The sequence below is a fragment of the Balaenoptera musculus genome, chromosome 11 (assembly GCF_009873245.2).
Source record: "Balaenoptera musculus isolate JJ_BM4_2016_0621 chromosome 11, mBalMus1.pri.v3, whole genome shotgun sequence".
In the NCBI taxonomy this organism is placed as follows: Eukaryota; Metazoa; Chordata; class Mammalia; order Artiodactyla; family Balaenopteridae; genus Balaenoptera; species Balaenoptera musculus.
The window spans coordinates 72,502,942-72,530,915 of NC_045795.1; the positions used below are offsets into that span (position 1 = coordinate 72,502,942).

At 37.5% G+C, this 27,974-nt stretch overlaps 1 protein-coding gene across 39 annotated transcripts in view; it reads left to right on the plus strand.

Annotated features, from left to right (window-relative positions):
* LOC118904105 (sarcolemma associated protein) overlaps positions 1-27,974 on the plus strand; it is a 155,833-nt gene that overhangs the window by 62,328 nt on the left and 65,531 nt on the right. For 22 of the 39 annotated variants that reach the window (XM_036869886.1, XM_036869895.1, XM_036869893.1 and 19 more), the window contains exons 2-3: positions 6,265-6,412; positions 24,137-24,209. In XM_036869886.1, the coding sequence (XP_036725781.1) occupies positions 6,265-6,412; positions 24,137-24,209 (221 nt within the window). Of the gene's footprint in view, positions 1-6,264; positions 6,419-24,136; positions 24,210-27,974 lie in introns of all 39 variants that reach the window. The other 17 variants (XM_036869887.1, XM_036869885.1, XM_036869900.1 and 14 more) reach the window with 1 other exon arrangement.

Below are 27,974 nucleotides of genomic sequence, written 5' to 3' on the forward strand. Positions count from 1 at the left end.
AGTGTATAGAAATGCAAGAGATTTCTGTGCATTAATTTTGTATCCTGCAACTTTACCATATTCATTAATTAGCTCTAGCAGTTTTCTGGTGGCAGTTTTAGGATTCTCTATGTATAGTATCATGTCATCCGCAAACAGTGACAGTTTTACTTCTTCTTTTCCAATTTGTATTCCTTTTATTTCTTTTTCTTCTCTGATTGCCGTGGCTAGGACTTCCAGAACTATGTTGAATAATAGTGGTGAGAGTGGACATCCTTGTCTCGTTCCTGATCTTAGAGGAAATGCTTTCAGTTTTTCACCATTGAGAATGATGTTTGCTGTGGGTTTGTCATATATGGCCTTTATTATGTTGAGGTAGGTTCCCTCTATGCCCACTTTCTGGAGAGTTTTTATCAGAAATGGGTGTTGAATTTTGTCAAAAGCTTTTTCTGCATCTATTGAGATGATCATATGGTTTTTATTCTTCAGTTTGTTAATATGGTGTATCACATTGATTGATTTGCGTATATTGAAGAATCCTTGCATCCCTGGGATAAATCCCACTTGATCGTGGTGTATGATCCTTTTAATGTGTTGCTGGATTCTGTTTGCTAGTATTTTGTTGAGGATTTTTGCATCTATATTCATCAGTGATATTGGTCTGTAATTTTCTTTTTTTGTAGTGTCTTTGTCTGGTTTTGGTATCAGGGTGATGGTGGCCTCATAGAATGAGTTTGGGAGTGTTCCTTCCTCTGCAATTTTTTGGAAGAGTTTGAGAAGGATGGGTGTTAGCTCTTCTCTAAATGTTTGATAGAATTCACCTGTGAAGCCATCTGGTCCTGGACTTTTGTTTGTTGGAAGATTTTTAATCACAGTTTCAATTTCATTACTTGTGATTGGTCTGTTCATATTTTCTGTTTCTTCCTGATTCAGTCTGGGAAGGTTATACCTTTCTAAGAATTTGTCCATTTCTTCCAGGTTGTCCATTTTATTGGCATAAAGTTGCTTGTAGTAGTCTCTTAGGATGCTTTGTATTTCTGCGGTCTCTGTTGTAACTTCTCCTTTTTCATTTCTGATTTTATTGATTTGAGTCCTCTCCCTCTTTTTCTTGATGAGTCTGGCTAATGGCTTATCAATTTTGTTTATCTTCTCAAAGAACCAACTTTTAGTTTTATTGATCTTTGCTATTGTTTTCTTTGTTTCTATTTCAATTATTTCTGCTCTGATCTTTATGATTTCTTTCCTTCTGCTAACTTTGGGTTTTGTTTGTTCTTCTTTCTCTAGTTTCTTTAGGTGTAAGGTTAGATTGTTTACTTGAGATTTTTCTTGTTTCTTTAGGTAGGCTTGTATAGCTATAAACTTCCCTCTTAGAACCGCTTTTGCTGCATCCCATAGGTTTTGGGTTGTCGTGTTTTCATTGTCATTTGTCTCTAGGTATTTTTTGATTTCCTCTTTGATTTCTTCAGTGATCTCTTGGTTATTTAGTAACGTATTGTTTAGCCTCCATGTGTTTGTCCTTTTTACGTTTTTTTCCCTGTAATTCATTTCTAATCTCATAGCGTTGTGGTCAGAAAAGATGCTTGATATGATTTCAATTTTCTTAAATTTACTGAGGCTTGATTTGTGACCCAAGATGTGATCTATCCTGGAGAATGTTCCGTGCGCACTTGAGAAGAACGTGTAATCTGCTGTTTTTGGATGGAATGTCCTATATATATCAATTAAATCTATCTGGTCTATTGTGTCATTTAAAGCTTCTGTTTCCTTATTTATTTTCATTTTGGATGATCTGTCCATTGGTGTAAGTGAGGTGTTAAAGTCCCCCACTATTATTGTGTTACTGTCGATTTCCTCTTTTATAGCTGTTAGCAGTTGCCTTATGTATTGAGGTGCTCCTATGTTGGGTGCATATATATTTATAATTGTTAATATCTTCTTCTTGGATTGATCCCTGGATCATTATGTAGTGTCCTTCCTTGTCTCTTGTAACATTCTTTATTTTAAAGTCTATTTTATCTGATATGAGTATAGCTACTCCAGCTTTCTTTTGATTTCCATTTGCATGGAATATCTTTTTCCATCCCCTCACTTTCAGTCTGTATGTGTCCCTAGGTCTAAAGTGGGTCTCTTGTAGACAGCATATATATGGGTCTTGTTTTTGTATCCATTCAGCCAGTCTATGTCTTTTGGTTGGGGCATTTAATCCATTCACATTTAAGGTAATTATCGATATGTATGTTCCTATGACCATTTTCTTAATTGTTTTGGGTTTGTTTTTGTAGGTCCTTTTCTCCTCTTGTGTTTCCCACTTAGAGAAGTTCCTTTAGCATTTGTTGTAGAGCTGGTTTGGTGGTGCTGAATTCTCTTAGCTTTTGCTTGTCTGCAAAGCTTTTGATTTCTCCATCAAATCTAAATGAGATCCTTGCCGGGTAGAGTAATCTTGGTTGTAGGTTCTTCCCTTTCATCACTTTAAGTATATCATGCCACTCCCTTCTGGCTTGCAGAGTTTCTGCTGAGAAATCAGCTGTTAACCTTATGGGAGTTCCCTTGTATGTTATTTGTCGTTTTTCCCTTGCTGCTTTCAATAATTTTTCTTTGTCTTTAATTTTTGCCACTTTGATTACTATGTGCCTCGGCGTGTTTCTCCTTGGGTTTATTCTGTATGGGACTCTCTGCGCTTCCTGGACTTGGGTGGCTATTTCCTTTCCCATGTTAGGGAAGTTTTCGACTATAATCTCTTCAAATATTTTCTCTGGTCCTTTCTCTCTCTCTTCTCCTTCTGGGACCCCTATAATGCGAATGTTGTTGCGTTTAATGTTGTCCCAGAGGTCTCTTAGGCTGTCTTCATTTCTTTTCATTCTTTTTTCTTTAGTCTGTTCCACAGCAGTGAATTCCACCATTCTGTCTTCCAGGTCACTTATCCGTTCTTCTGCCTCAGTTATTCTGCTATTGATTCCTTCTAGTGTAGTTTTCATTTCAGTTATTGTATTGGTGATCTCTGTTTGTTTGTTCTTTAATTCTTCTAGGTCTTTGTTAATCATTTCTTGCATCTTCTCAATCTTTGCCTCCATTCTTATTCCGAGGTCCTGGATCATCTTCACTATCATTATTCTGAATTCTTTTTCTGGAAGGTTGCCTATCTCCACTTCATTTAGTTGTTTTTCTGGGGTTTTTTCTTGTTCCTTCATCTGGTACATAGCCCTCTGCCTTTTCATCTTCTCTATCTTTCTGTAACTGTGGTTTTTGGTCCTCTTTTTTTTTTTTTAAGATAAAATTTGAGTTTCTTTTTTTTTTTTTTTTTTTTTCACACACACCCACACTGTATTTTATTTTTACAAGACATAAATAGACTGACACCAAGCATTGTACATGGATGACCACAACAAAAGCAACAATGATTGCAATTACCAAACATGAAACACACTCATACTATGTCATAATATTGACATTCAGTCCAGTAATCCTCCACTGTAACAGCTCCTTTACTTTGCAGTGAAAATTGATTTGTATATTCTTTGCCTCTGAGTCCTTGTGGGATTTTTTTTTTTTTTAAATTCAGACAGAAAGTCACAAAAATTATACTCATCCTCATCAGTTCACTCAGTCCCATGTAATTAATTTTTTTTTTTTTCATCTTGATCTTTTGTTAGCACTTTTATGAGTTCATCAGTTTTTCATTAGAGTTCTGAAAATGCTTATTCATTCAGTTCAGCAGTACAGTCAGTTACCAGAAACCTGTACTTGTCAGAGTCTTTTCCATGAATTTCTTGAAGATGAAACCCTTTTATAGGAACATATTTGCAAAATCATCAGAGTACACCCAGAACTGTCTGTAAATGACAAAAGACTTAAGAATGACCTGCTTTATAACAAAGTGAATCAGTTATACATATACATATGTTCCCATATCTCTTCCCTCTTGCATCTCCCTCCCTCCCACCCTCCCTATCCCACCCCTCTAGGTGGTCACAAAGCACTGAGCTGATCTCCCTGTGCTATGCGGCTGCTTCCCACTAGCTATCTGTTTTACATTTGGTCTTACTTTTGTTCTCTTAATTTTTTTTTTTTAAACCACTAGTAACAGCCCACTAAATTGACTTAGTAACACACTAATGGATCAGAATTTGAAGTTTGGAAACCACTGTAAATCTATAATCCCCTTATTTGGCTTGCCAAGGCACATATAACTGAAAATGACCAAACCAGAATTCAGATATTGCCACATTTCCCAAGAATACATTAAAATTAAAAAACAAAAAACAAACTCGTTTATACAGTGCAACAGTAGGTTCCAGTGTAGAAAAAATCTTGAGGATAATTGTTCCTACTTAAGCATATTGCCTGTGCTCATCTCCCTGGTGTGAAATATTAAGGCCTCTAAGTTTCAAATGGACTTGTAAAATATCAACACAATTTTCTTTATTAATGGTCTGTAATTAAATATATAAACTGCTAGCCAAAGTAACCGTTGGTCTCTTTTTGAATTATAAACAGAGACTAAGTCATTTATAGACAGCCTGGTGGCCTTTAAATTGTCACCTAGGAATTAATGAAAAGAAATGTCATTTTCGTATCTTCTGCAAATTGCTTATTCTTCTGTTGTGTTTCATTTTAGAAGAGGGTTTTTGGGAGGAGTGAAGGATAAATGAAACATAAAGGTCAGTGTGAAGTAATGGGGGAAAATGTCCATTTTAATTCTATGATATGAATCCCTGCTTCTGTATTCCATAGCTCTGTGACTTTGGAAAGATACTTGCCTGTGCCCCACTTTTCTCACTTATAAATGGAAATAATATCTATATCATAGCTTTAATGTTAAGGTTAAATGAGGGCCTGGTGGTGCAACATGTATTTTAATAAATATTAGTTTTCTTCTTTCCTTTCTTCCTTAGGAAGGCATTCAGTGAAAATGTGTTGCTAGAATAAGCAGGGCTGGAGAGTGTAGAAAGATGCAAAAAGAAAGGTACATCTTTTTTTATTGGTTGTTCTCTTCCTAGTAAGTCTATTGTGTGTGATCCCAGTTGTTCCTAATTTCTCTTGGAATAGGTAGGTGATAATAAATAGGTAGGCTTCCTGTGCCTCCTGCTGTCCCTTCCCTTCTTAAAGAGGGAAGATTACCCAAGTGATGAAAGGCAAGTTTGGGGGGGGCCAGGAAGTGGTACCTTCATAGTTGATTCCAGTATTTTAGTTTCTAGTGTCTCCAAAATGTTTATCACAAAGAGTTTACTGAAGATGTGTTGGGCCTGATACCACGTATGTTAGTTAACTGATAGCAATTAATATAGGTGTTACCTAATACCAATTGTCCTTGCCTGTGGAATAAACAGCACTTCCATTGACTTAACCCAGAAATCCTAGGAGCAAAGTTACAAAGTCAGAGTGAGATGGAAAGATAAAATTAGAGTTTTGTGTAGCTGGCTTAAAAAAAAAAAATAACAGCTTTATTGAGATATAATTTATATACCATAAAATTCAGTCTTTTAAAATGAACAATTCATTGGTTTTTAGTATATTCACAGAGTTATGCAACCATCACCACTGTCTAATTTTAGAACCTTTTAATCACCCCAAAAAGAAATCTTATACCCATTAGCAGTTATTCACCCCACCCCATCCCACCCTCTGCCCCAGCACCTCAGCCCCTTGCAACCACTAATGTGCTTTTTATCTCTATGCATTTGCTTATTCTGGATATCTCATATAAATGGAATTACATAATATATGTCTTGTGTGACTGACTTCTTTTACTTAGCATAAGGTTTTAAAAGTTCATCCATGTTATAGCTTGAATCAGTACTTCATTCCTTTTTATTGCAAAATAATATAATTCATGTGGATATACTATGTTTTGTTAACCCGTTCATCAGTTGATGGGCATTGGGGTTGTTTCCATTTTTTGGCTATAAGGAATAATGCTGCTATGAACATTCGTGTACAAGTTTTAGTGAAGACATATGTTTTCAGTTCTCTTCGGTATATACCTCAGAGTAGAATTGCAGGGTCATATGCTAACTTTTTGTTTAACACTTTGAGGACCTTGTAAACTGTTTTCTGAAGTGATATACCATTTTGTCCAGCTGGATTTTAAATCACCCAGTTTCAGGGTTCTAATTTCATATGTAATGAAGGAGAATCTTAGCTAAAATAAGCGGTTTGAATTGATAGGGGAAAAAAATCTACCTGCAGTAGTTTGCAAAGTTGGAAGTATTGATACTTTTTTTAAAAAGTAAGTTTGGAATTATTACTACTAATCTTTGGCTCTTTTTTTAAATTTTATTTTTGCAGTTTTATCTCCAAGACACTAAAAGTAGTAATGGTACCTTTATAAATAGTCAGAGATTGAGTCGAGGCTCTGAAGAAAGTCCACCATGTGAAATTCTTTCCGGTGACATTATCCAGTTTGGGGTAGATGTGACGGAGAACACACGGAAAGGTACGGGTATGGATCGATTTTTCCTATTATTTGTCTTGTTTGTTTAATTTTTTATTCTATTGTTTAATGTTACAAAACATTTCATGCTTGCAGAAGCAGTTTAAGTACAACATTTTATGCAGTGAAAAGTTGAGTTTCTCACTTTCCCTATTGTTTTTCTAAAATTTTAAATTCTAAAATGTTAAATACTTTATAATCTTTATCACAGTATGAAAACACAGGGCACTACTGTGTCAGTTAGGAAACAGTTGGCTGTGGTGATGCTGTACTCAACCAATAGGAGCTTAAACCATAAGGATATTTCTTGTTAACTTATTAACAAGCCTGGAGGTAGGTAGGTCCAGACTTTGTTCACTTGGCTCAGTGACGTTATCAGGAATCCAGGGTCTTACTTATCCAGGGTCCTCCCATTCTGTTATCCCTTACATGTTGGTTTTTTACGCTTTTGCTTGTTGCCTCATGGTCTAAGGGTGATGGCTGCAGCCCCAGGCTTTATTTTCCTCACACCAGTGTCCTAGGCAAAAAAGATAAGGTGGGGGCAAAATGCCTTTTTGTGTGGCTCTCTTTTCATGTTTGAAAGAACAATCTTTCATAGACTCCTTCCAGCAGATTCTTTCTTTTGTCTCACTGGCTGCATGGGTAGGTCACATACATACCTTTAACTGTAGCTACAAAGGAGCCTGGGAAGGAAGTTACTTGGCAAAGGGGAGCAGGAGATCCGTGACTGGCATAGAACAATTATGATTTATCCCTTTTGGTTGTGTCTTCATTGTTGCCCCAAACAAAATCAGAATTCTGTAGGCAGCTACCGCGAATATAAAATTTCATGTCTCAAGTTTTTGAAACTAGGATTTCTCTAGCTAAATAAATTTAGATTAATTTTACAATTCTGAGGCTTTTTGGCCCTACCTAGTTCACTGTTTACTTTATGACCATGAAATTATATGACTGAATCATAAAACTAAATAAGTAGGAACCAAAAAGTATGCAGTCCCACTGTCGCAGTTCAGTATAGACAGTGGAACCGATTGGCAAGTTTCTCCTTTTGTTTCTCTGAGCACACTCTGATCTGGTAATACCCTAAGTCATTAGTCTCTGGCATTTTGCACAGTAGATATGGGAATCCAGGGGGTGCTGGTGATGATAGTGTGTGTGTGTACACGTGCATATACGTTTACATACTGCAACTGCAGTATTATTTTTGCTGGGTTTTGTTAGCCTCCTCAGAGTGTTAGGTTTTTTGTTTGTTTGCTTGTTTTTTTTTTTAAGGTGTTAGGTTTTGAAATTTGGATGTGTGTAGGGCCAACGTCTTAGGAATTTTCATTTACAATTTAAAATAGAACGGAAAGTTTGTATTTTGATGCAAAATATTGAGTGCTCCTTACTAAGAGAACTCAACTTATGTATAAACATACTGAGAACAGCTGCAGTGGACACTCTGATATCTGCTGTTGCCACATCACACCTCCTCTGCTAGCAAGTCATTCAGCAAACATTTACTGAACCCCAGCTGTGAGGAGCCCACAGAGAAGACAGAATTTGATTACACCGTCTTTCTCTCCAAGGAATATCTATTTTCTTGGCTTGCATTTCTCAAAGAGAATTAAAAGGTGTTAATTGATAGAAGAATGAAGTAATCAAATACATTTAGGAATGCTTAGTTAACCAAAGATAGTCAGGACTTCTCCGACCTTATAACATGCTAACATATGTGCAGATCTCCAAGGGGGTGACTGTTATAAAATGTAGGTAAGTTCCAAACTCCTTCCCACTCTTCTTCCCCATCTAGCTGTGAGGGCCACTTTAGAAAATGCTGTAGAAAGCTAAGAGGGCAACTCTGAGATTCAGGGTTACTATTAGTACAATATTATTTTGACAACATAGATTCTTGCAGGCTTCTTTGAAAATTTATCTTTTATGCCAACTGTAAGGGAAGTAAAGAAAAATTTCTTCATCATTTAAAATGTTGTTTCTTTTGGTATTTATTGCCTTCAAAAAGTTGACTTATATTATGCATGGCCTCTTGGGATACAGCTGTGTCATGAGTTGAGTATTACTGTTTAAGCATATGCTTTAAAAAATAAAAAAAAGATGCTCTATGCTAAACAGTATTATGATAAGCTTTATATCACTTGGAAAATCCTACTGAAATTGTACAACACTACTGGATAACCTCTGGATCAAAGAAGACATCAAAAAGGGAATTTCAAACTATGTGGAAAGGAAAGGAGACTTTCATACCAAAATACAGTAAATCCTTTACTCAGATAAAAATTTATAATCTTAAATATTTTCCATATTAAAGAAGAAAGACAAACAATGAAGGAACTTGGCACTTAGAAGAAATTAGAAAAAGAACAACAAGAAAAAGAAGTTGGGAAGAAGAAATAAAAAAGCAGAAATTAATGAAATGAACAAAAAACTCAGGAAGGGATTAAACAAACCCAAAGGCTGGATCTTTAAAACAAAACAGTAAAATAGGTAATTAATAAGCCTTGATTCCTTTATTAGGTGAAAAAAAAATGTAAGGAATGAGAAAGGAGATATAAACACAAATATGGGATATACCAAAAGAATTATTAGAGACTGTTACATGCCAAACTATGGCAAAGAAAAAAAAAAAAGAAAACTAGAATAAATTAATGTTTTCCTGGCAAAATTATCCCAAGATGTAGGAAACTTTTAAGTTGATTTCTTTAAAAGAGACTAAAAAAAGTTATTAAAGATTGACCAGAAATGGGCATTCACAGCCGAATTAGGTCTTAATAAAAAACAGATAAATCCAATGTTGTTTAAATACTCCAACATAGGTGAAGGTGGGAAGCTCTCAAAATCCTTTGAAGAAGCCAGCAGCCTGTCATTAGTGCCAAATTCTGATACAGATAAAGTACAAAGAAGAAAATTGTAACTAATTTCATTTGTGACAATAGATAAAAAATCCTGATTAGGATATTAATAACTTAAATTCAGAAATGAAACTATGTCTGTGAGTCTGTTTTTGTTTTGTAAATAAGTTCATTTACATCATTTTTTAAGATTCCACATATAAGTGATACCATATGATATTTGTCTTTCTCTATCTGACTTACTTCACTTAGTATAATAATCTCTAGGTCCATCCATGTTACTGCAAATAGCATGATTTCATTCCTTTTTATGGCTGAGTAGTATTCCATCTTGTATATAAACCACATCTTCTTTATCCATTCATCTGTCTATGTCTGTCTGTGGACATTTAGGTTGCTTCCATGTGTTGGCTGTTGTAAATAGTGCTGCTATGAACATTGGGGTGCACGTATCTTTTTGATTTATGGTTTTCTCTGGATACATGCTCAGGAGTAGGATTGCAGGGTCATATGGTAACTCCATTTTTAGTTTTTTAAGGAACCTCCATACTGTTCTCCATAGTAGCTGCACCAATTTACATTCCCACCAACAGTATAGGAGGGCTCCCTTTTCTCTACACCCTCTCCGCCAATTATTATTTGTAGACTTTATAATGATGACCATTCTGACCCATGGGAGGTGGTATCTCATTGTAGTTTTGATTTGCACTTCTCTAATAATTAGTGATGTTGAGCATCTTTTCATGTGCCTATTGGCCATCTGTATGTCTTCTTTGGAGAAATGTCTGTTTAGGTCTTGGGCCCATTTTTTTGATTGGGTTGGTTTTTTTTTCTGTTACTGAATTGTATGAGCTGTTTGTATATTTTGGTAATTAAGCCCTTGTTGGTAGCATCATTAGCAAATATTTTCTCCCAGTCTGTAGGTTGTCTTTTCATTTTGTTTATGGTTTCCTTTGCTGTGCAAAAGCTTATAAATTTAATTAGGCCCAATTTGTTTATTTTTGTTTATATTTCCATTACTCTAGGAGACAGATGCTCTATAGTGCTTTTGAATACATTTATAATAAAGATATCAAATTAGACACTTGAAATGGTAAAAACTAGTTTGTGGGGATCTATGAAAGGATTTTTTTGCATCAGTGTGCATAGTAAAAAAAACAATGGAAGGATAATTTTTAAATTGCCCTTCATGCAGGTATTAAAAAGAATACATTAGTATTATATGAATTGCAGGGATTTCTGTAAGATGTTGAGTGAGGAAAGGATTACTTTTAGTAATTTCATTATTTTTAAAAAGTCTCATCAATCCCTATAAATGTACATTTATATGCATGTGTTTGTGTATGATTTTATGAACATGGGGGGAAAACATGGAAGAATGCATACATACTAGTCATTAATGTGAGTCTTCCTGGAGTATGATTGGAGAGGAGGAGTAAAGGAGAAGTGGGAGCCAAATTAAAAAGGGCAAGACTAGCAAAACTGAAATAAAACCCCTCTAGGATATATGACATTTATGTATTTGTATAAAATAATGTATGTGTAAAAGGAAATTAAAAATATATATATATGTAATATATAAAAGTGTTTTTATATTTGTGTGTGTATGTATATATAAATCAGGATTTTTGTTAAAAATGTGATGAGTCTGAGGTCATTGAACATATCAGTTCATATTAGTGTGTCTTCTTTTCCAAGCTCTCCAAAACAAGCTGATTTTGATGTTTGGCTTTCCACACAGTGTGGCTTCAGGGAAAAGACTCATTGGTCAGCACTTTAGTAATACCCTGCCCTATAGATATAAAATGTTATTGCAAACAAATAGGATGACATTCTAACAGACTTTTTAAAAAAAAGAAAGAAAAAGAAAACGGAAGGGAGAAAGAGAGAAAGCCAACCTATCAGATCCTCCTGGAATGGGAGCCTTAACAACCCGATTGCTGGCCACTGCTCTGTTCACAAACCCACAAACTGCTCAGATGGCATGAGTTTTCTGGGTCATACATTACAGTAACCCTCTGTTGCAAATCTTGGGACCATTTAGTTCTATAAACTTCACATATAACTCCAATTAGCTGATCAGTCCAGGTCCCACTTTACCCACTCTGTTGCTAGGTTAAGCCTCTATGAACAAAGGGCCTGTTATGAGTAAGGCAAATGGTATCTTCCTTTTGCTTTCTGCTACAACTGCACTGAATTGCTTTTACTCCCCGCAGTAGATCTTGCCCCTTCTGGCCTTCAAGCCCTTGCACATGATCTTTCCTTCACCTAGAAACCTTTCTAGGCTGAACAAAATGCCCTTCCATGTCCCTGTTGCACACTGTACTCATCCCCTTTGTATGGTTGCCTCCCTCACTAACCTGTAAGCTGTTCAAGAACAGGCAGCGTGTCTGTCTTCAATGTAGACTCTCCACACTTAATCTGGCACATATTGGTTGAATAAATTTTCAAACGTCTCATAAATCTTTATCTGCCATTTTACAAAAGTTCTTTCTACCACCTCATCTCAACTAAGATTTTGACAACCTTCCTCCTAATCTGGAGGCTTATATGAGGATTGGGTATTGGCAAACTTCTTGTTACCCACTGCCCTTTTTATTCTGCTGTGACTCAGTTACCTCTCCTTAACCTGTCTCAGCTTTAATTTCCTCATCTTGTGAAATGGGACTCATGACACTACTAACTATCTCAAGCTTTGTGGTATAATATTGAGTGTTCACGTTGTGGCACAGTTGAATGTTCACAGTTCACAGTTCAATGTGAACACTGAAAGGGTGAACATAAAGTGCTTAGCTCAGGGTCAGGTGCTTTAATTATTACTGAAACCCTTGCCAATCATTTGCACCATCTTTTTTTACCATCAAGTTTGCCCATCTTTCTCAGTAGCTTCAGCCCCAGGCTTCTTTACCCATCTGTCCTTTGGAACCCATCATTGGCATTTCAGAGGTACTGTCACCAACTCCTTGACTACTCCGTGATTTTTGGCCATGCTGTTTTGCTTATTTCTAGCTCTTGGAAACTTTCACCATAAGCTTTACATACTTCCACTTTCCTGCTACTAGCGGAAATCACAAAGCTGATTCACCACAGAATGTGCCAGATTTGCCAGATTGACTGAGAGAATCTGTCTGATGGCATGGCAGTCTTCTGTTGTTCATTTAAAAGATGGCTTCTCAACCCAGGATATGCACCAGAATTACCTGCAGAGCTTTGTAAAACTACACATGTGTGTATCCCACCCTTCAGCCCTAAGAAGGAGACTTGTTAGGTGTGGGACCTAGGCATACCTATTTTTTTGTTGTTGTTTGTTTCCCTTTGTATTTATTTATTTATTTATTTATTTATTTATTTATTTATTTATTTATTTATTAACATCTTTATTGGAGTATAATTGCTTCACAATGTTGTGGTAGTTTCTGCTGTATAACAACGTGAGTCAGCTATATGTATACATATATCCCCGTATCCCCTCCTTCTTGTGTCTCCCTCCCACCCTCCCTATCCCACCCCTCTAGGTGGTCACAAAGCACCGAGCTGATCTCCCTGTGCTATGTGGCTGCTTCCCACTAGCTATCTATTTTACATTTGGTAGTGTATATATGTCAATGCTACCCTCTCACTTCGTCCCAGCTTGCCCTTCCCCCTCCCCGTGTCCTCAAGTCCATTCTCTACATCTGCGTCTTTTTTTCTGTCCTGCCCCTAGGTTCATCAGAACTTTTCTTTTTTTTTTTTTTTTTTTTTAGATTCCATATATATGTGTTAGCATACGGTATTTGTTTTTCTCTTTCTGACTTCCTTCACTCTGTATGACAGACTCTAGGTCCATCCACCTCACTACAAATAACTCAATTTTGTTTCTTTTTATGGCCGAGTAATATTCCATTGTATATATGTGCCACGTCTTCTTTACCTATTCATCTGTTGATGGACACTTAGGTTGCTTCCATGTCCTGGCTATTGTAAATAGTGCTGCAGTGAACATTGTGGTACATGACTCTTTTTGAATTATGGTTTTCGCGGGGTATATGCCCAGTAGTGGGATTGCTGGGTCATGTGGTAGTTCTATTTTTAGTGTTTGTTTTTTTTTTAATTTTTTATTTTATTTTATTTATTTATTTTTTGCTGTGTTGGGTCTTCATTTCTGTGCAAGGGCTTTCTCTAGTTGCGGCAAGTGGGGGCCACTCTTCATCACGGTGCGCGGGCCTCTCATTATCGCGGCCTCTCTTGTTGCGGAGCACAGGCTCCAGACGCGCAGGCTCAGTAGTTGTGGCTCACGGGTCTAGTTGCTCCGCGACATGTGGGATCTTCCCAGACCAGGGCTCGAACCCGTGTCCCCTGCATTGGCAGGCAGATTCTCAACCACTGTGCCACCAGGGAAGCCCCCTAATTTTAGTTTTTTAAGGAACCTCCATACTGTTCTCCATAGTGGCTGTATCAATTTACATTCCCACCAGCAACGCAAGAGGGTTCCCTTTTCTCCACACCCTCTCCAGCATTTGTTGTTTGTAGATTTTTTGATGATGGCCATTCTGACCAGTGTGAGGTGATACCTCATTGTAGTTTTGATTTGCATTTCTCTAATAACTAGTGATGTTGAGCATCCTCTCATGTGTTTGTTGGCAATCTGTATCTTCTTTGGAGAAATGTCTATTTAGGTCTTCTGCCCATTTTTGGACTGGGTTGTTTGTTTTTTTTGATATTGAGCTGCATGAGCTGCTTGTTGATTTTGGAGGTTAATCTTTGTCAGTTTGCAAATATTTTCTCCCATTCTGAGGCTTGTCTTTTGGTCTTGTTTATGGTTTCCTTTGCTGTGCAAAAGCTTTTACGTTTCATGACGTCCCATTTGTTTATTTTTGTTTTTATTTTATTTTTATTTTTTTATATATATACAAATTTATTTATTTATTTAATTTTGGCTGCGTTGGGTCTTTGTTGCTGCACGTGGGCTTTCTCTAGTTGTGGTGAGCGGGGGCTACTGTTGTGGTGCGCGGGCTTCTCATTGAGGTGGCTTCTCTTGTTGCAGAGCATGGGCTCTAGGTGTGCGGGCTTCAGTAGTTGTGACATCAGGGCTCAGTAGTTGTGGCTTGCGGGATCTAGAGTGCAGGCTCAGTAGTTGTGGCACATGGGCTTAGTTGCTTCACGGCATGTGGGATCTTCCTGGACCAGGGCTCAAACCCATGTCCCCTGCATTGGCAGGTGGATTCTTAACCACTGCGCCACCAGGGAAGTCCTATTTTTGTTTTTATTTCCATTTCTCTAGGAGGTGGGTCAAAAAGGATCTTGCTGTGATTTATGTCATAGAGTGTTCTGCCTCTGTTTTCCTCTGTTTTATAGTGTCTGACCTTACATTTAGGTCTTTAATCCATTTTGAGTTTATTTTTGTGTATGGCATTAGGGAGTGTTCTAATTTCATTCTTTTACATGTAGCTGTCCAGTTTTCCCAGTACCACTTATTGAAGAGGCTGTCTTTTCTCCATTGTATATTCTTGTCTCCTTTTTCAAAGATAAGGTGACCATATGTGCATGGCTTTATCTCTGGGCTTTCTATCTTGTTCCATTGATCTGTATTTCTGTTTTTGTGCCAGTACCATACTGTCTTGATTACTGTAGCTTTGTAATATAGTCTGAAGTCAGGGAGCCTGATTCCTCCAGCTCTATTTTTCTTTCTCAAGATAGCTTTGGCTATTCAGGGTCTTTTGTGTTTCCATACAAATTGTGAATTTTTTTGTTCTAGTTCTTTATTTGTTTATTTATTTTTAAATTTTTGGCTGTGTTGGGTCTTCATTGCTGCATGCAGGCTTTCTCTCTCTAGTTGCAGTGAGCAGGGGCTACTCTTCGTTGCAGTGCACGGGCTTCTCATTGCGGTGGCTTCTCTTGTTGCTGAGCACAGACTGTAGGCGTGTGGGCTTCAGTAGTTGTGGCATGCAGGCTCAGTAGTTGTGGCTTGTGGGCTCTAGAGCACAGGCTCAGTAGTTGTGGCGCATGGGCTTAGTTGCTCCGCGGCATGTGGGCATCTTTCCGGACCAGGGCTCAAACCCGTGTCCCCTGCACTGACAGGCGGATTTTTAACCACTGCACCACCAGGGAATCCCTGTTCTAGTTCTGTGAAAAATGCCATTGGTAGTTTGGTAGGGATTACATTGAATCTGTAGATTGCTTTGGGTAGTATAATCATTTTCACAATGTTGATTCTTCTAATCCAAGAACATGGTATATCTCTCCATCTGTTTGTATCATCTTTAATTTCTTTCATCAGTGTCTTATAGTTTTCTGCATACAGGTCTTTTGTCTCCTTAGGTAGGTTTATTCCTAGGTATTTTCTTCTCTTTGTTGCAGTGGTAAATGGGAGTGTTTCTTTAATTTCTCTTTCAGATTTTTCATTGTTCAGGTATAGGAATGCAAGAGATTTCTGTGCATTAATTTTGTATCCTGCTATTTTACCAGAGTCATTTATTAGCTCTAGTAGTTTTCTGGTAGCATCTTTAGCATCTCTATGTATAGTATCATGTCATCTGCAAGCAGTGACAGTTTTACTTCTTCTTTTCTGATTTGGATTCCTTTTATTTCTTTTTCTTCTCTGATTGCTGTGGCTAAAACTTCCAAAACTATGTTGAATAATAGTGGTGAGAGTGGGCAACCTTGTCTTGTTCCTGTTCTTTGAGGAAATGGTTTCAGTTTTTCACCATTGAGAATGATGTTGGCTGTGGGTTTGTCATATATGGCCTTTATTATGTTGAGGTAGGTTCCCTCTATTAGGCATACCTATTTTTAAAAAGCCTTGGGTTGTTCTTTTGGACAACTAGGTTTAAGAACTCTGCTCTGTTAAGTTTCTGGCAACGGTTTTATGTGCTTTCCCTTATCCTCAAGTCCCAAATTTCCCTTCTCATGTTGTCTGCTGCGAATACATACTTCCTGGCTCTGTACCTGTATTTCCAGCTGCTTGCTTGGTTGTTTCCTCTTGAATGTCCTACTTTCACCTTATAATTACTCTGTACAAAGCCTAATTTCCACCTTCAAACTAGAGCAATCCAATAACTTCCCAATTTCATTTATTGCTCCATCATTCTGTAAACACTCTAGCTCAGAATATTGGTAACTTTTCTGAATCCTGTCTCTTCTTTACCTTTAGCAGTTGTCACCTACACCATTTGCCTCCCTTCCCTGCTACTACTTGTTTTTCCAGATGCCAACCTAGAATGTTACAGTAGCTCTCCACTTCTGGCCACCATATTTTGCCAACCCAGTGCCTCCAGAATATTCTTCTATTACAGCTTTATTCATGTCATTCTCCTGCTTTTAGAAGCCTTAAGTAGCTGTGTCATACTGTAGAATAAAGTCTGAAATGCTTACCTGTACACTTGAGGCCCTCAAAAATGTGGACTCAATTCAACCTTTTGATTTTATTTCCCATTACTTCCCTTAATATATGTTAAGCAACGTTATTTAGAGGCAAGAGGGAGAAGAAACTGTTTTTGAATACTAGCGCTGCCACTTGCCAAAATGGAATCTCAAGCAAGTTTAGCTTCTTTGACTTTAGTTGCCTCATCTGTAAAAATAGAACAAAAAAATAACTATTTATGTGGTTTGTCATAAGTAGTTAACATGTATAATGTGCTTAGCACCTATACATGTTAACTACTGGCACCTAAAGGGCCTTGAAATATATTCTTTACCTCCTCCCTCCAGTCTCCTCCAGCTGCCCTCATTAGATGTGCAACTCTCTCACATCCTTCTCGTTTTCTTTTTCTTTGCTCGTGCCACTCTCTCTGCCTTTCCTTCCATTTATAGCTTTTGAAATCCTATTCTTTTTTTTTTTCTTTACCCTCTTCATAAATGCCCCTGTCCTTGTCCATTTCAAATTCCCACAGTGCTTTATAGCATTTTTCCCCCTTTGTTGTTACGTTAGATATTTCTAGTTCTGTCTACAAACTGAATTGAAATCTCAAGGACAAGAACCTGGTTGTAGTCCTCTTGGTTTTTCCTGTCATTCCCAGCATGCTCCTTTGTAGCCAGCATGTTTTCAGTGAATATTGAGCCAACAGGTAAAGCCAAAGAACCAACCAAGTCAAAAGATAAACCAACAAGCAATATCACTCCAAGAGAAATAAAGTAGCAAATTAATCCACATACCTAGAGAAAGGATTCCTCCCATCAAATAAATACGTCGAAACAGGACTTCTCTGGGAAATAGCTGACTCTGAATCTAGGGCAGGAAATGTATAAATTGAATTTATAAGATTTTTGTTATATCAGGAAGCAATGGAGTTATCTAAGACTGCTGAGCTTCTGTTAGAAGAACTCAGGAATTAACGTGGAATTTTGACTGATTAAAGATTAGACAATTTGAGCATCAAACAGTAATAAGAGCAGTGGATTGAAATATATCAAATATGTTTAAATCCATAAAGTTTCAGTGATACTAAAAAAGAAAAAAAGATTTGATCACCTCTGGAAGAACTTAGGAAACCCATTTCTCATTCTGAAAACAGGTAGATAAAGAGAAGAATAAAGCATTTGTGTTACCTTTCCTGTAGGAATTATACCTGAGATAAACAAGTAGTTGAAGAAAATGTTTTTTTTAATCACTGAACTCCAGCTCGCAAATGAAGACAGGATGATAGAATATCAATTCAAAAAAAGTTTTTCTAAGACACTCTCTTCAGCAAGTGGTATTAGGAAAGCTGGACAGCCACATGTAAATAATGAAGTTAGAACACACCCTCACACCATACACAAAAATAAACTCAAAATGGCTTGAAGATTTAAATATAAGACGTGACACCATAAAACTCCTAGAAGAGAACATAGGCAAAACATTCTCTGACATAAATTGTACCATCGTTTTCTTAGGTCAGTCTCCTAAGGCAATAGCAAAAGCAAAAATAAACAAATGGGACCTAATCAAACTTATAAGCTTTTGCACAGCAAAGGAAACCATAAAGAAAATGAAGAGACCACCTACAGACTGGGAGAAAATATTTACAAACGATGCCACCGACAAGGGCTTAATTTCCAAAATATACAAACAGTTCATACAACTCAATAACAAAAAAACAACCCAATCAAACAATGGGTAGAAGACCTAAATACACATTTCTTCAAAGAACACATACAGATGGCCAAGGGGCACATGAAAAGCTGCTCAGCATTGCAAATTATTAGAGAAATGCAAATTAAAACCAACAGTGAGGTACCACCTCACACTGGTCAGAATGGCCATCATTAAAAAGCCTACATGTAACAAATGCTGGAGAGGGTATGGAGAAAACGGAACCCTCCTACACTGTTGTTGGGAATATAAATTGGTGCAGGTACTATGGAAAAACAGTATGGAGGTTCCTTAAAAAAAGAGTTGCCGTATGGATCTAGCAGTCCCACTCCGGGGCATGTATCTGGAGAAAACTCCAGAAAACCCATAATTTGAAAAGATACAGGGCTTCCCTGGTGGCGCAGTGGTTGAGAATCTGCCTGCCAATGCAGGGGACACGGGTTCGAGCCCTGGTCCGGGAAGATCCCACATGCCGCGGAGCAACTAGGCCCGTGAGCCACAATTACTGAGCCTGCGCGTCTGGAGCCTGTGCTCCGCAACAAGAGAGGCCGCGATAACGAGAGGCCCGCGCACCGCGATGAAGAGTGGCCCCCACTTGCCACAACTAGAGAAAGCCCTCGCACAGAAACAAAGACCCAACACAGCCATAAATAAATAAATAAAATAAATAAATAAATATTTAAAAAAGAAAAGAAAAGAAAAGATACATGCACCCCAGTGTTCATCGTAGCACTGTTTACAGTAGCCAAGACATGGAAGCAACGTAAATGTCCATCGATAGATGAATGAATAAAGAAGATGTAGTATATATACACAATGGAATGCTACTCAGCCATAAAAAAGAATGAAATAACGCCATTTGCAGTAACATGGATGGACTAGAGATTATTATACTAAGTGAAGTTAGTCAGATAGAGGAAGACAAATATCATATGATATCACTTGTATGTGGGAATCTAAAATATGACACAAATGAATTTATTTACAAAACAGCAACAGACTCACATAGAAAAAAGACTTATGGTTACCAAAGGGGAAAGGGGGTGGGGGAGGGATAAATTAGGAGTTTGGGATTAGCAGATACAGACTACTATACATAAAATGGACAACAAAGTCCTACTGTATAGCACAGGGAACTATATTCAATATCCTATAATAAATCATAATGGAAAAGAATATGTATGTATTTGTATAACTGAATCACTTTGCTGTATACCAGAAACTAACAGAACATGGTAAATCGACTATACTTCAAGTTAAAAAAAATTTTTTTCTTAATTTGAAGAGTACTTGTCTATCCAGCTAACTTGCCCTGTCTCTTTTCTAACCTTAAAAAAAAAAAAACAGTCTTAGAATCAGAAGCTTTATGTAGCAAAAAATACCAGAATGAAGGTTTGGTAACTTTCATCTTAGATTGCAGTCAAAAGGCAATTAGAGGGACTTCCCTGGTGGCAAAGTGGTTAAGAATCCACCTGCCAATGCAGGAGACAAGCGTTCGAGCCCCAGTCTGGGAAGATGCCACATGCCTCGGATCACCTAAGCCCGTGCACCGCAACTACTGAGCCTGCGCTCTAGAGCCCGCGAGCCACAACTTCTGAAGCCCATGCGCCTAGAGCCCGTGCTCCGCAACAAGAGAAGCCACCGCAATGAGAAGCCCGCACACTGCAACAAAGAGTAGCCCCCGCTCTCCGCAGCTAGAAAAAGCCTGTGTACAGCAACAGAGACCCAAAGCAGCCAAAAATAAATTAATTAATTAATTATTTTTTAAAAAGACAATCAGATGAATAATTTCCCATCCTGGAAATGTTAAAACCTCTCATTTGGGTCTTGTTTTCTTTTTAATGTTTCTGGAGTTTTACTTCCCGTTACTGCCGGTCATCTCAAGAGACCCTTCAACCTACTCAAGTAGATTGTAGTATTGACCTTCCTACTCAGTGCAGGGAAGGAGACAGAACCAGACTCCAACATACTAGTAGTTTCAGTCTCCCAGTCAAGTGTCTTAAACAGTTTTTAAACTTATCACAGTGAACATTGGTTCTTTAAGTGGTGTATGTGTAAAGAGGTAATAGAAAAGGCTGACTGTATATCATAAAGTAAATATATTAACTCAAAAGCAAAATAAATAATCTGTATAAGGTAATAGAGAAAGAACTCATTTAAATGGCAGTCAGGTTGTATAGTCTTAATTCTGATTTTTAATAAAGTGCCGTAAATACAGCAGGTAATTGCAGATTTTTCTCTGCAGATACCTTGTTTTTCCTCAACACATGTTTTTCATGTTTTAACGTTTCTGAAATTTGCATTTAGCTTACAATACATGTGTACATTTAACGTGACAGGGTTCCTGCAGCCTCCGTACCCTGCCCAAAAAACTTTAAAATTGTGTTTTACAATTAATTTTGTTTTTGAATCTTGGCAGTATGACAGTAATAATGTTTCTGGATGAATTTCGAGAGCAAAGTTTGTTTTAAAAGTGCTTCAAAAATGCTTTAGGGCTTCCCTGGTGGCGCAGTGCTTGAGAATCCGCCTGCCAATGCAGGGGACACGGGTTCGAGCCCTGGTCCGGGAAGATCCCACATGCCGCGGAGCAACTAGGCCCGTGAGCCACAACTACTGAGCCTGCGCATCTGGAGCCTGTGCTCCGCAACAAGAGAGGCCGCCATGGTGAGAGGCCTGCGCACCGCGATGAAGAGTGGCCCCCACTTGCCGCAAGTAGAGAAAGCCCTCACACAGAAATGAAGACCCAACACAGCCAAAAATAAATAAATAAATAAAAAGCTTCCTGTTTCCAAAGTAGTTTCTTCATAATACCATGTATACCGTATATGCTATACCATAGTGCCAGTTCCAGTGTTCCTAAAAAGGGGAGCAGGGATTCTCAATGGTCAAATAAGTTTGGAAAACACATCTAACCTTTAGAGCCTCATTATGGACAAAAAACCCATTAAGCTCTGAGAAAGCCTGTGGTTTAAATAAATAAAAACTCTTTAAATGTCTTTTAACCAAGTATTTTCCAAACTCTTCTGACCCCAAAATCCTTTTTTGTTAATACCTGCTAGCGCTCCATTTTAGGAAATGCTGCTAGGTAGAGTCATTAATCAAAGTATTAGAACGAAACATTTTTGTCAGGTTGCTTTAAATACTTGCCTTTTGCAAATTGAAAAGATTACTAACATTTCTATGCTGTCACAAGAACCTTTCCAAAGGCAGGTTTGACTAGACTAGATTGTCAGCTTAGTCAGACATGATCTTTAACTGCTTTCAATAGTACAGCAACCTCAAACTGCCCAGGTAGTATTAGCCCTTGGTTCATCTCACAAATCTATACATTGGCCCAGTTGCTGGGCTTCAGCGTGATATATGTGAGCAGAAGAAATCCTTATGTAACATGTCGTAGGCTGTCAGCTCTGGCGCTACAGTTTTATTCTGTAATTCACTGTACCTTTTTTAAAAAAACAACTTTATTATCAGTTTAAATATATTGGTAAATTATCAGTACTGCTGGGTCTTCTTGTTTTGTGATCCTCTATTTATTGTAGCCTGTTTGTAGTAAATCTCTGGGGGAGCCATCAAGCTGGGATAAATCCATCCCTTCCCTATCTTCTGCCAGGGAAAGGAGGCAGTTAGGTGCTTCTTGTAAGTGGAGATGAACACTACTGTCCTCGTAGTAAGAGATACCTTCTCCCCCGAGTAATGGAAACTGTAAAATATTAACCAGACATGTTCTTTGACATTCATTTATTAAATACCCTCTTTGTACCAGATAACTCTGCTAATTACCAGGTTTAAAAAGTGAGAAGCAACAGTCATTGCTACCCCCAAAGAGTTGACTCTAATTGGTGAGAGAATGGTTGTGGAAATGGTAAATATTCACAGTGCAGTGTGTTTAGTGTTATTAGTAGACATAGGTTCTGGGGACACCTAGCTCAGGTATTGAACTTTAGTGAAGGAAGTAAAAAGTCTGACCCTGGAGGATAAATAGCCTTTGGTTATGCAGGCAAGGGGATAAAGGACATCACCGACAGAGAGCACAGCTTGTGTAAAAGGCATGGGGTTATGAAAAGTAAGAAATTTGGAGATGCAGGTACCTTGGTTTTGCATAGCGTATCTGTGGTAGCAGGACGGGAGGGTGAGACCTGAAATGAAGGTCAATGATTCATGGCAGTAATTGCTGTGTTAGGCAGAGAGTTTCATCACCCTACATTAGCTTTTAATTAGAGTTTGTTAAACTAAATGAATTAACTCTTTGAACCCTGAAGGACATAATATCTGAAGAATAGAGAAATTTAAAAAAATCAACTTTTTAAAAAAAATAAATTTATTTATTTATGTATTTATGTATTTATTTTTGGCTGCGTTGGGTCTTCGTTGCTGCACACGGGACTTCTCTAGTTGCGGCGAGCGGGGGCTACTCTTCGTTGTGGAGCACGGGCTCTAGGCCCGCGGGCTTCAGTAGTTGTGGCATATGGGCTCTAGAGCGCAGACTTAGTAGTTGTGGTGCACGAGCTTAGCTGCTCCGCAGCATGTGGGATCTCCCCGGACCAGGGCTCCAATCCATGTCCCCTGCATTGGCAGGTGGATTATTAACCACTGTGCCACCAGGGAAGTCCCCCAAACCATCGACTTTTAAACTATGAAAATAATTTTTTTCTGTAAAAGAAAAAGAAGCTCTGTACAAGTACTGCTTTTGAGAGGTTTTGTCTCTTGAAATCTTCAGACGAAGGAGGAAGTAAGAAGCAATGGTAAGAAGCTGTCTACAGGACTTCCCTGGTGGCACAGTGGTTAAGAATCCGCCTGCCAATGCAGGGGACACGGCTTCGAGCCCTGTTCTGGGGAGATCCCACATGCCACGGAGCAACTAAGCCCGTGCGCCACAACTACTGAGCCTGCGCTCTAGAGCCTGCAAGCCACAGCTACTGAGCCTGCATGTTGCAACTACTGAAGCCCGTGAGCCTAGAGCCTGTGCTCTGCAACAAGAGAAGCCACCACAGTCAGAAGCCCGCGCACCGCAACAAAGAGTAGCCCCTGCTTGCTGCAACCAGAGAAAGCCCATGTGCAGCAATGAAGACCCAACGCAGCCAAAAATAAATAAATTAATTAATTAAAAGCCTTAAAAAAAAAAAAAAGAAGCTGTCTACAAAGTGACTGATGTAATGTTATATAAAGATGTTTGGAGATGGAGGAGGAAACAACCACCGAGAAAACAAAACCATAATTTTAAATACTGAACTGGGAACTTCAGATTTGAGTTCTAGCCAACAGCTCTGATACTTAATAGCAGAGAGTTGTAGAAGCAATTTCACTTGTCTGAGGTCTTGGTTTTCTCGCTCATAAAATGGGGTATTGAATGGCATATTCCAAGCTGTTATTATACAGAACTTTAGAGTTTTGTGAGGTATGGATAGGAGTTATAGGTTGGGGACAGGAGATTTAGGACTAAGGGCTAAATTTTAAACTGGGAACTAGTTGTGCTTAGGTTTTGATGCTAGCATATAGAGGAGAAAGTGCGTCTCCCTCTCACTCCCACCCCAACCCTCAATTGTATTTGCATATACTCCAATGACCTTTGGTTTATTGTTGCTATAGCATTGGACGTTAGGACACTTTTCAAAGCAATTTTATCTGTGATTCTGCCTTGCAGTTGTGATTCATTGTGGATAAGAATGAGTCTCTTCAGGGGAATGAATATTGTCGTTAAACCACCAAAATTATTTTCTTTCCCGGAAGTTATTACATTTAAGAATAAAATATATGTTTAGACATGAAAGGTACGAAGGTTTATATTTTTATACAATTATTTTATCCATCTTATTTGTTTGTTTTAACCAGTTACCCATGGGTGTATTGTTTCCACAATAAAACTTTTTCTACCAGATGGTATGGAAGCCCGGCTCCGCTCAGAGTGAGTATAATATAGAGCTATGAACTTTTTGTATTAATTACATTGGTTAATAATATTCTAGATGATAGTATACTGTTTATACTTCAGGATTATTCTAATAATGTTAGAAAATTGATGTAGTACTTTTGGAATATAATATACTACAGTATAATTGCTTTTCACATTAGTTACAATTCTAGTAAATAATAATGTGTAAGGAGGCACAGTTATTTTGTTTCCAAAATTAACTTTATAACTTACATGTTGATGGAAAATTAGTTTTTTAGAATATTTGGAGTATATAAGTTATTGATGAGTGTTAATTGTATTCATTTTGATCTGCATTTCATATATGACTTCTTAAACTACGGTTGCCTCTGAAGTTAATGCCAGTGTCATAATCTTAAAGGACTTTAAGGATGTTGACACAGTTAGTAGTCTATATTGGTGGGAGTTTTTGGAGGGATTTTCCAATTCTGTAGTTTTTTCTTTTTTTAAGTGAAGCAGTGGAAAGGTCACTTAGAGGAGGACAAACTTGAGAGGGAAAAATTGCTCATAAAATGCAAACGTTAAAATGTAAGCATAAATACATTTTGATCTTGTACTTTTCACAGATTATTATTATGAAGTGTTAGAGGGAGCTAAACAGTCTTTAAACTTAAGCATTTTTTATTCTGAGTAAATAAATATGAATATTGGATATGGTAGAGGCTTGTTTCTACACCCAGCATAATATTTTCTGTCCTACAAAAGCAGAAACAAATATCTGAGGGTGGGAGGTTGAGAGCAGCAGTAAGTTGAAGGTGAAGTAGAGTAGTGAGTAGGAAAGAGAGAAGGAAAAAGGAAACAGAGAGAGATCCTCTTATTACTATGATAGTGCTTTCATTAGAATTATTGTATATGCTTTAGTTGGAGGCTACCAATTTTTTTTTTTTTTTACCTTTCAGGATATCTGAATAAAACAGAAATTTTAAAACATTTTAAATTTAAAATATTAATCTGTTCCCTATTCTAAATTATAGTTTAATTATTAAAAATATAGTTAACTTTGGGAACATTAACAATGTGATTTAGCTTTTAAAATGAGTTAGTCAAGAGTTAAGGTTTTAAAAATAAGAGTAACTATTAATCAACTAATAGCAAATGGCTTCTTAAAGACCTGGATGTTTGTATTTGATAATGAGATTTTTCTTTCATGGATTCAAAAGCTTTGAGCAGCTGCATAAAGGGTCATGTCTGTTCTCAGCTTCCATCCGATAGGGCATATGAATTTTTTCAAAGTCTATATCAGTGAATTGTGTTCCTATCCCTCTTGTTTCCCCAGTGCTTTTCATCTTTGTCCCTTTTTCCTTCTCTTTGTTTGGTTTTTCTTATGTGGTTAAATGTTAGCATCATTTAAAATTTTGCTGCCAGTTTCATTGTGTGTAATCCGGTTGACTTTCTGGAGAAGATGAATTTTGAACAGGCAATCCTCGAGCTGGAAGAAGATCAGAACGGTCTTTAGAGGTAGATAGTCTGGTTCAAAGCCCAACTCCACCTGTTCTGTGACTTGATCAGGCCTCCCTTTTCTCATTTGAAAAATGAAGTTAATAATAGTACCTATTGAGCAGGAATTTTATGAGGAGGATTAAGCAAGATTGTACACTTAAAGAGTTTAGTGTAGTACCTGGTGCATAATGAGCACACGATGAATACTATTTCTCTTATTGTAATCTAATATTTTCTAGCAATCAAGATGCTTTTAAGTATGCCAGAATGCTTAGAGTTCGAGGTACATTGTATACATAGCATTTAATATTTTTAAGGTCTTCAGTGGGTATACTGTTCTCAAAAAGCTGATTCATTTTTCTTCCTTGATTTTTATTTTTATTGCACAAATAATTTTCAAATAATAACAGAGAAAAATTGCCTATAATCCCACCACCCTAAGTTTTCCTTCTACAGTTCCTTGTTGCATATGAACTTTTTCCATAATTCAAACAAAATACACCTGTATCCACAATAGTTTTTGTAAAGTACAAATATATATCACTTATGGAATGTTTTGCTAGATATTTAGCCTTTTGTTTATCAACCAGATTTTCATGAGAACAGAAAATTTTGTACTTGGGTCACTAAGAAAACTGGTTTAAAAAAAACAAAAACAAAACCTCCTGGGACTTCCCTGGTGGTCCATTGGTTAAGATTCCGTGCTCCCAGTGCAGGGGGCCCAGGTTCAATCCCTGGTCAGGGAACTAAGATCCCATATATTGCAACTAAGCCCGCGTGCCGCAACTAGAGAAGCTCGTGCGCCACAACAAAGAGCCCAGGCACTGTGATGAAGACCCAGCACAGCCAAAATGAAAAACAAAAAACAAAAAACCTCCATTAATACCATTTGCTTCTATTTATACTTTCTCAAGTTCATTTCCCTGTATGTGCATACCTACAGAGAAAAGGTATATACCCAGAATGGCTATATCTGGGTGCTGGCATTGGGTAGTTTTTATTTATTTCCTCATGCTTTACTTCACACATTTTTCCTAGTCAATATGTATTACTTGTATAAAATCAAGAAAAAGAAACTTATGTTTAAAATGTCTATTCCATTTTTATGAGGCAGAGAAATAAACTAAAGCTGTATGTAATTTTTTAAACCTTCATTAGGCACCAGATTTGTTAGGGCCTTGTATAGGTTCTGGGGATGCAGAGGTGAATTGTTCAAAGTGCTGAGAACACAGACGTGAAATCAAAGGAGTAGAGCAGGGGATTATATGGTCTCAGTGGGAGTCTGTACAGGATATCATGGGAGCTCAGAAGGGAAGTGGGTGCTAATACTTAATATTCCATTTTATTCAGCATCTTAGTGTATTTGTGACTAATTGAATTGAAATATTCTTAGGATGTTTGCAGTTACTACAATGGAATCAGACTTGTTATCCCTATTTTTAAGTCCTGTAAGATCAGTTTGTCAACAACTTACACGTGATTAACCTGTTGAATCTAGGAACTTTACCTAATCAACCATCAAGCAGACCATTACCAGATTGGCCTCTAGGATATGGAGTGAGGAGCAACTGGTAGGGGCCATGGGTGGCAGTCTTGCTCTGTGCTCCGTCTACTTACCCTCCCAGCCCACATTACAGTATCTTACAGTGCTTGTAAGACAGGAACCCTGGCTTCCTTAGCGGCTCTGTTCTCATAGGAGTGGTAGTAGTGATCAAGTGCTACTATGTCTAGGTACTGTTTTAAGCTCTTTACTTATATTCACACATTTAATACTCACAATAACCCTATGTGGTTAGTTTTATGATTATCCCCATTTTATGGATGAGGAAACTGAGACCTATAGTGGTTAGATAACTTGCCCAAGATTTTATACCTGGTAAGTATAGCCAAAATTTGGACCCAGTCAGTATAGCTTCTGAGCCTGCATGCTTAACTGCTACACTGTACTGCCTCTTATGTACTTTATAAGGCCCAAAAGGCAATTAATACCAATTAATACTGTGTTACTGTTTAGTTTTAAAGTGATATACTGAGTTAGAATCATAACTACATGTAAGCTTTCAGTGTGTGAGGTGGCTAGGTAGAGAAGAGTAGTACTAATGTTTTGGTTAGCTGAAGTTGTTCTCCACTGGAATGTATTTTCAAATTATAGCCTTCTTTACAGTAGAACTTTGCTTTTTAAGGCTTTCTGTATAGAATTATTTAATTTTAAGAGAACTTAATTTACACATTCTAAAATTTTAAATGGATAATTTAAGGAGTGCTTCTTTTCTGTTGAGAAGTTCTTATAACTAAGGA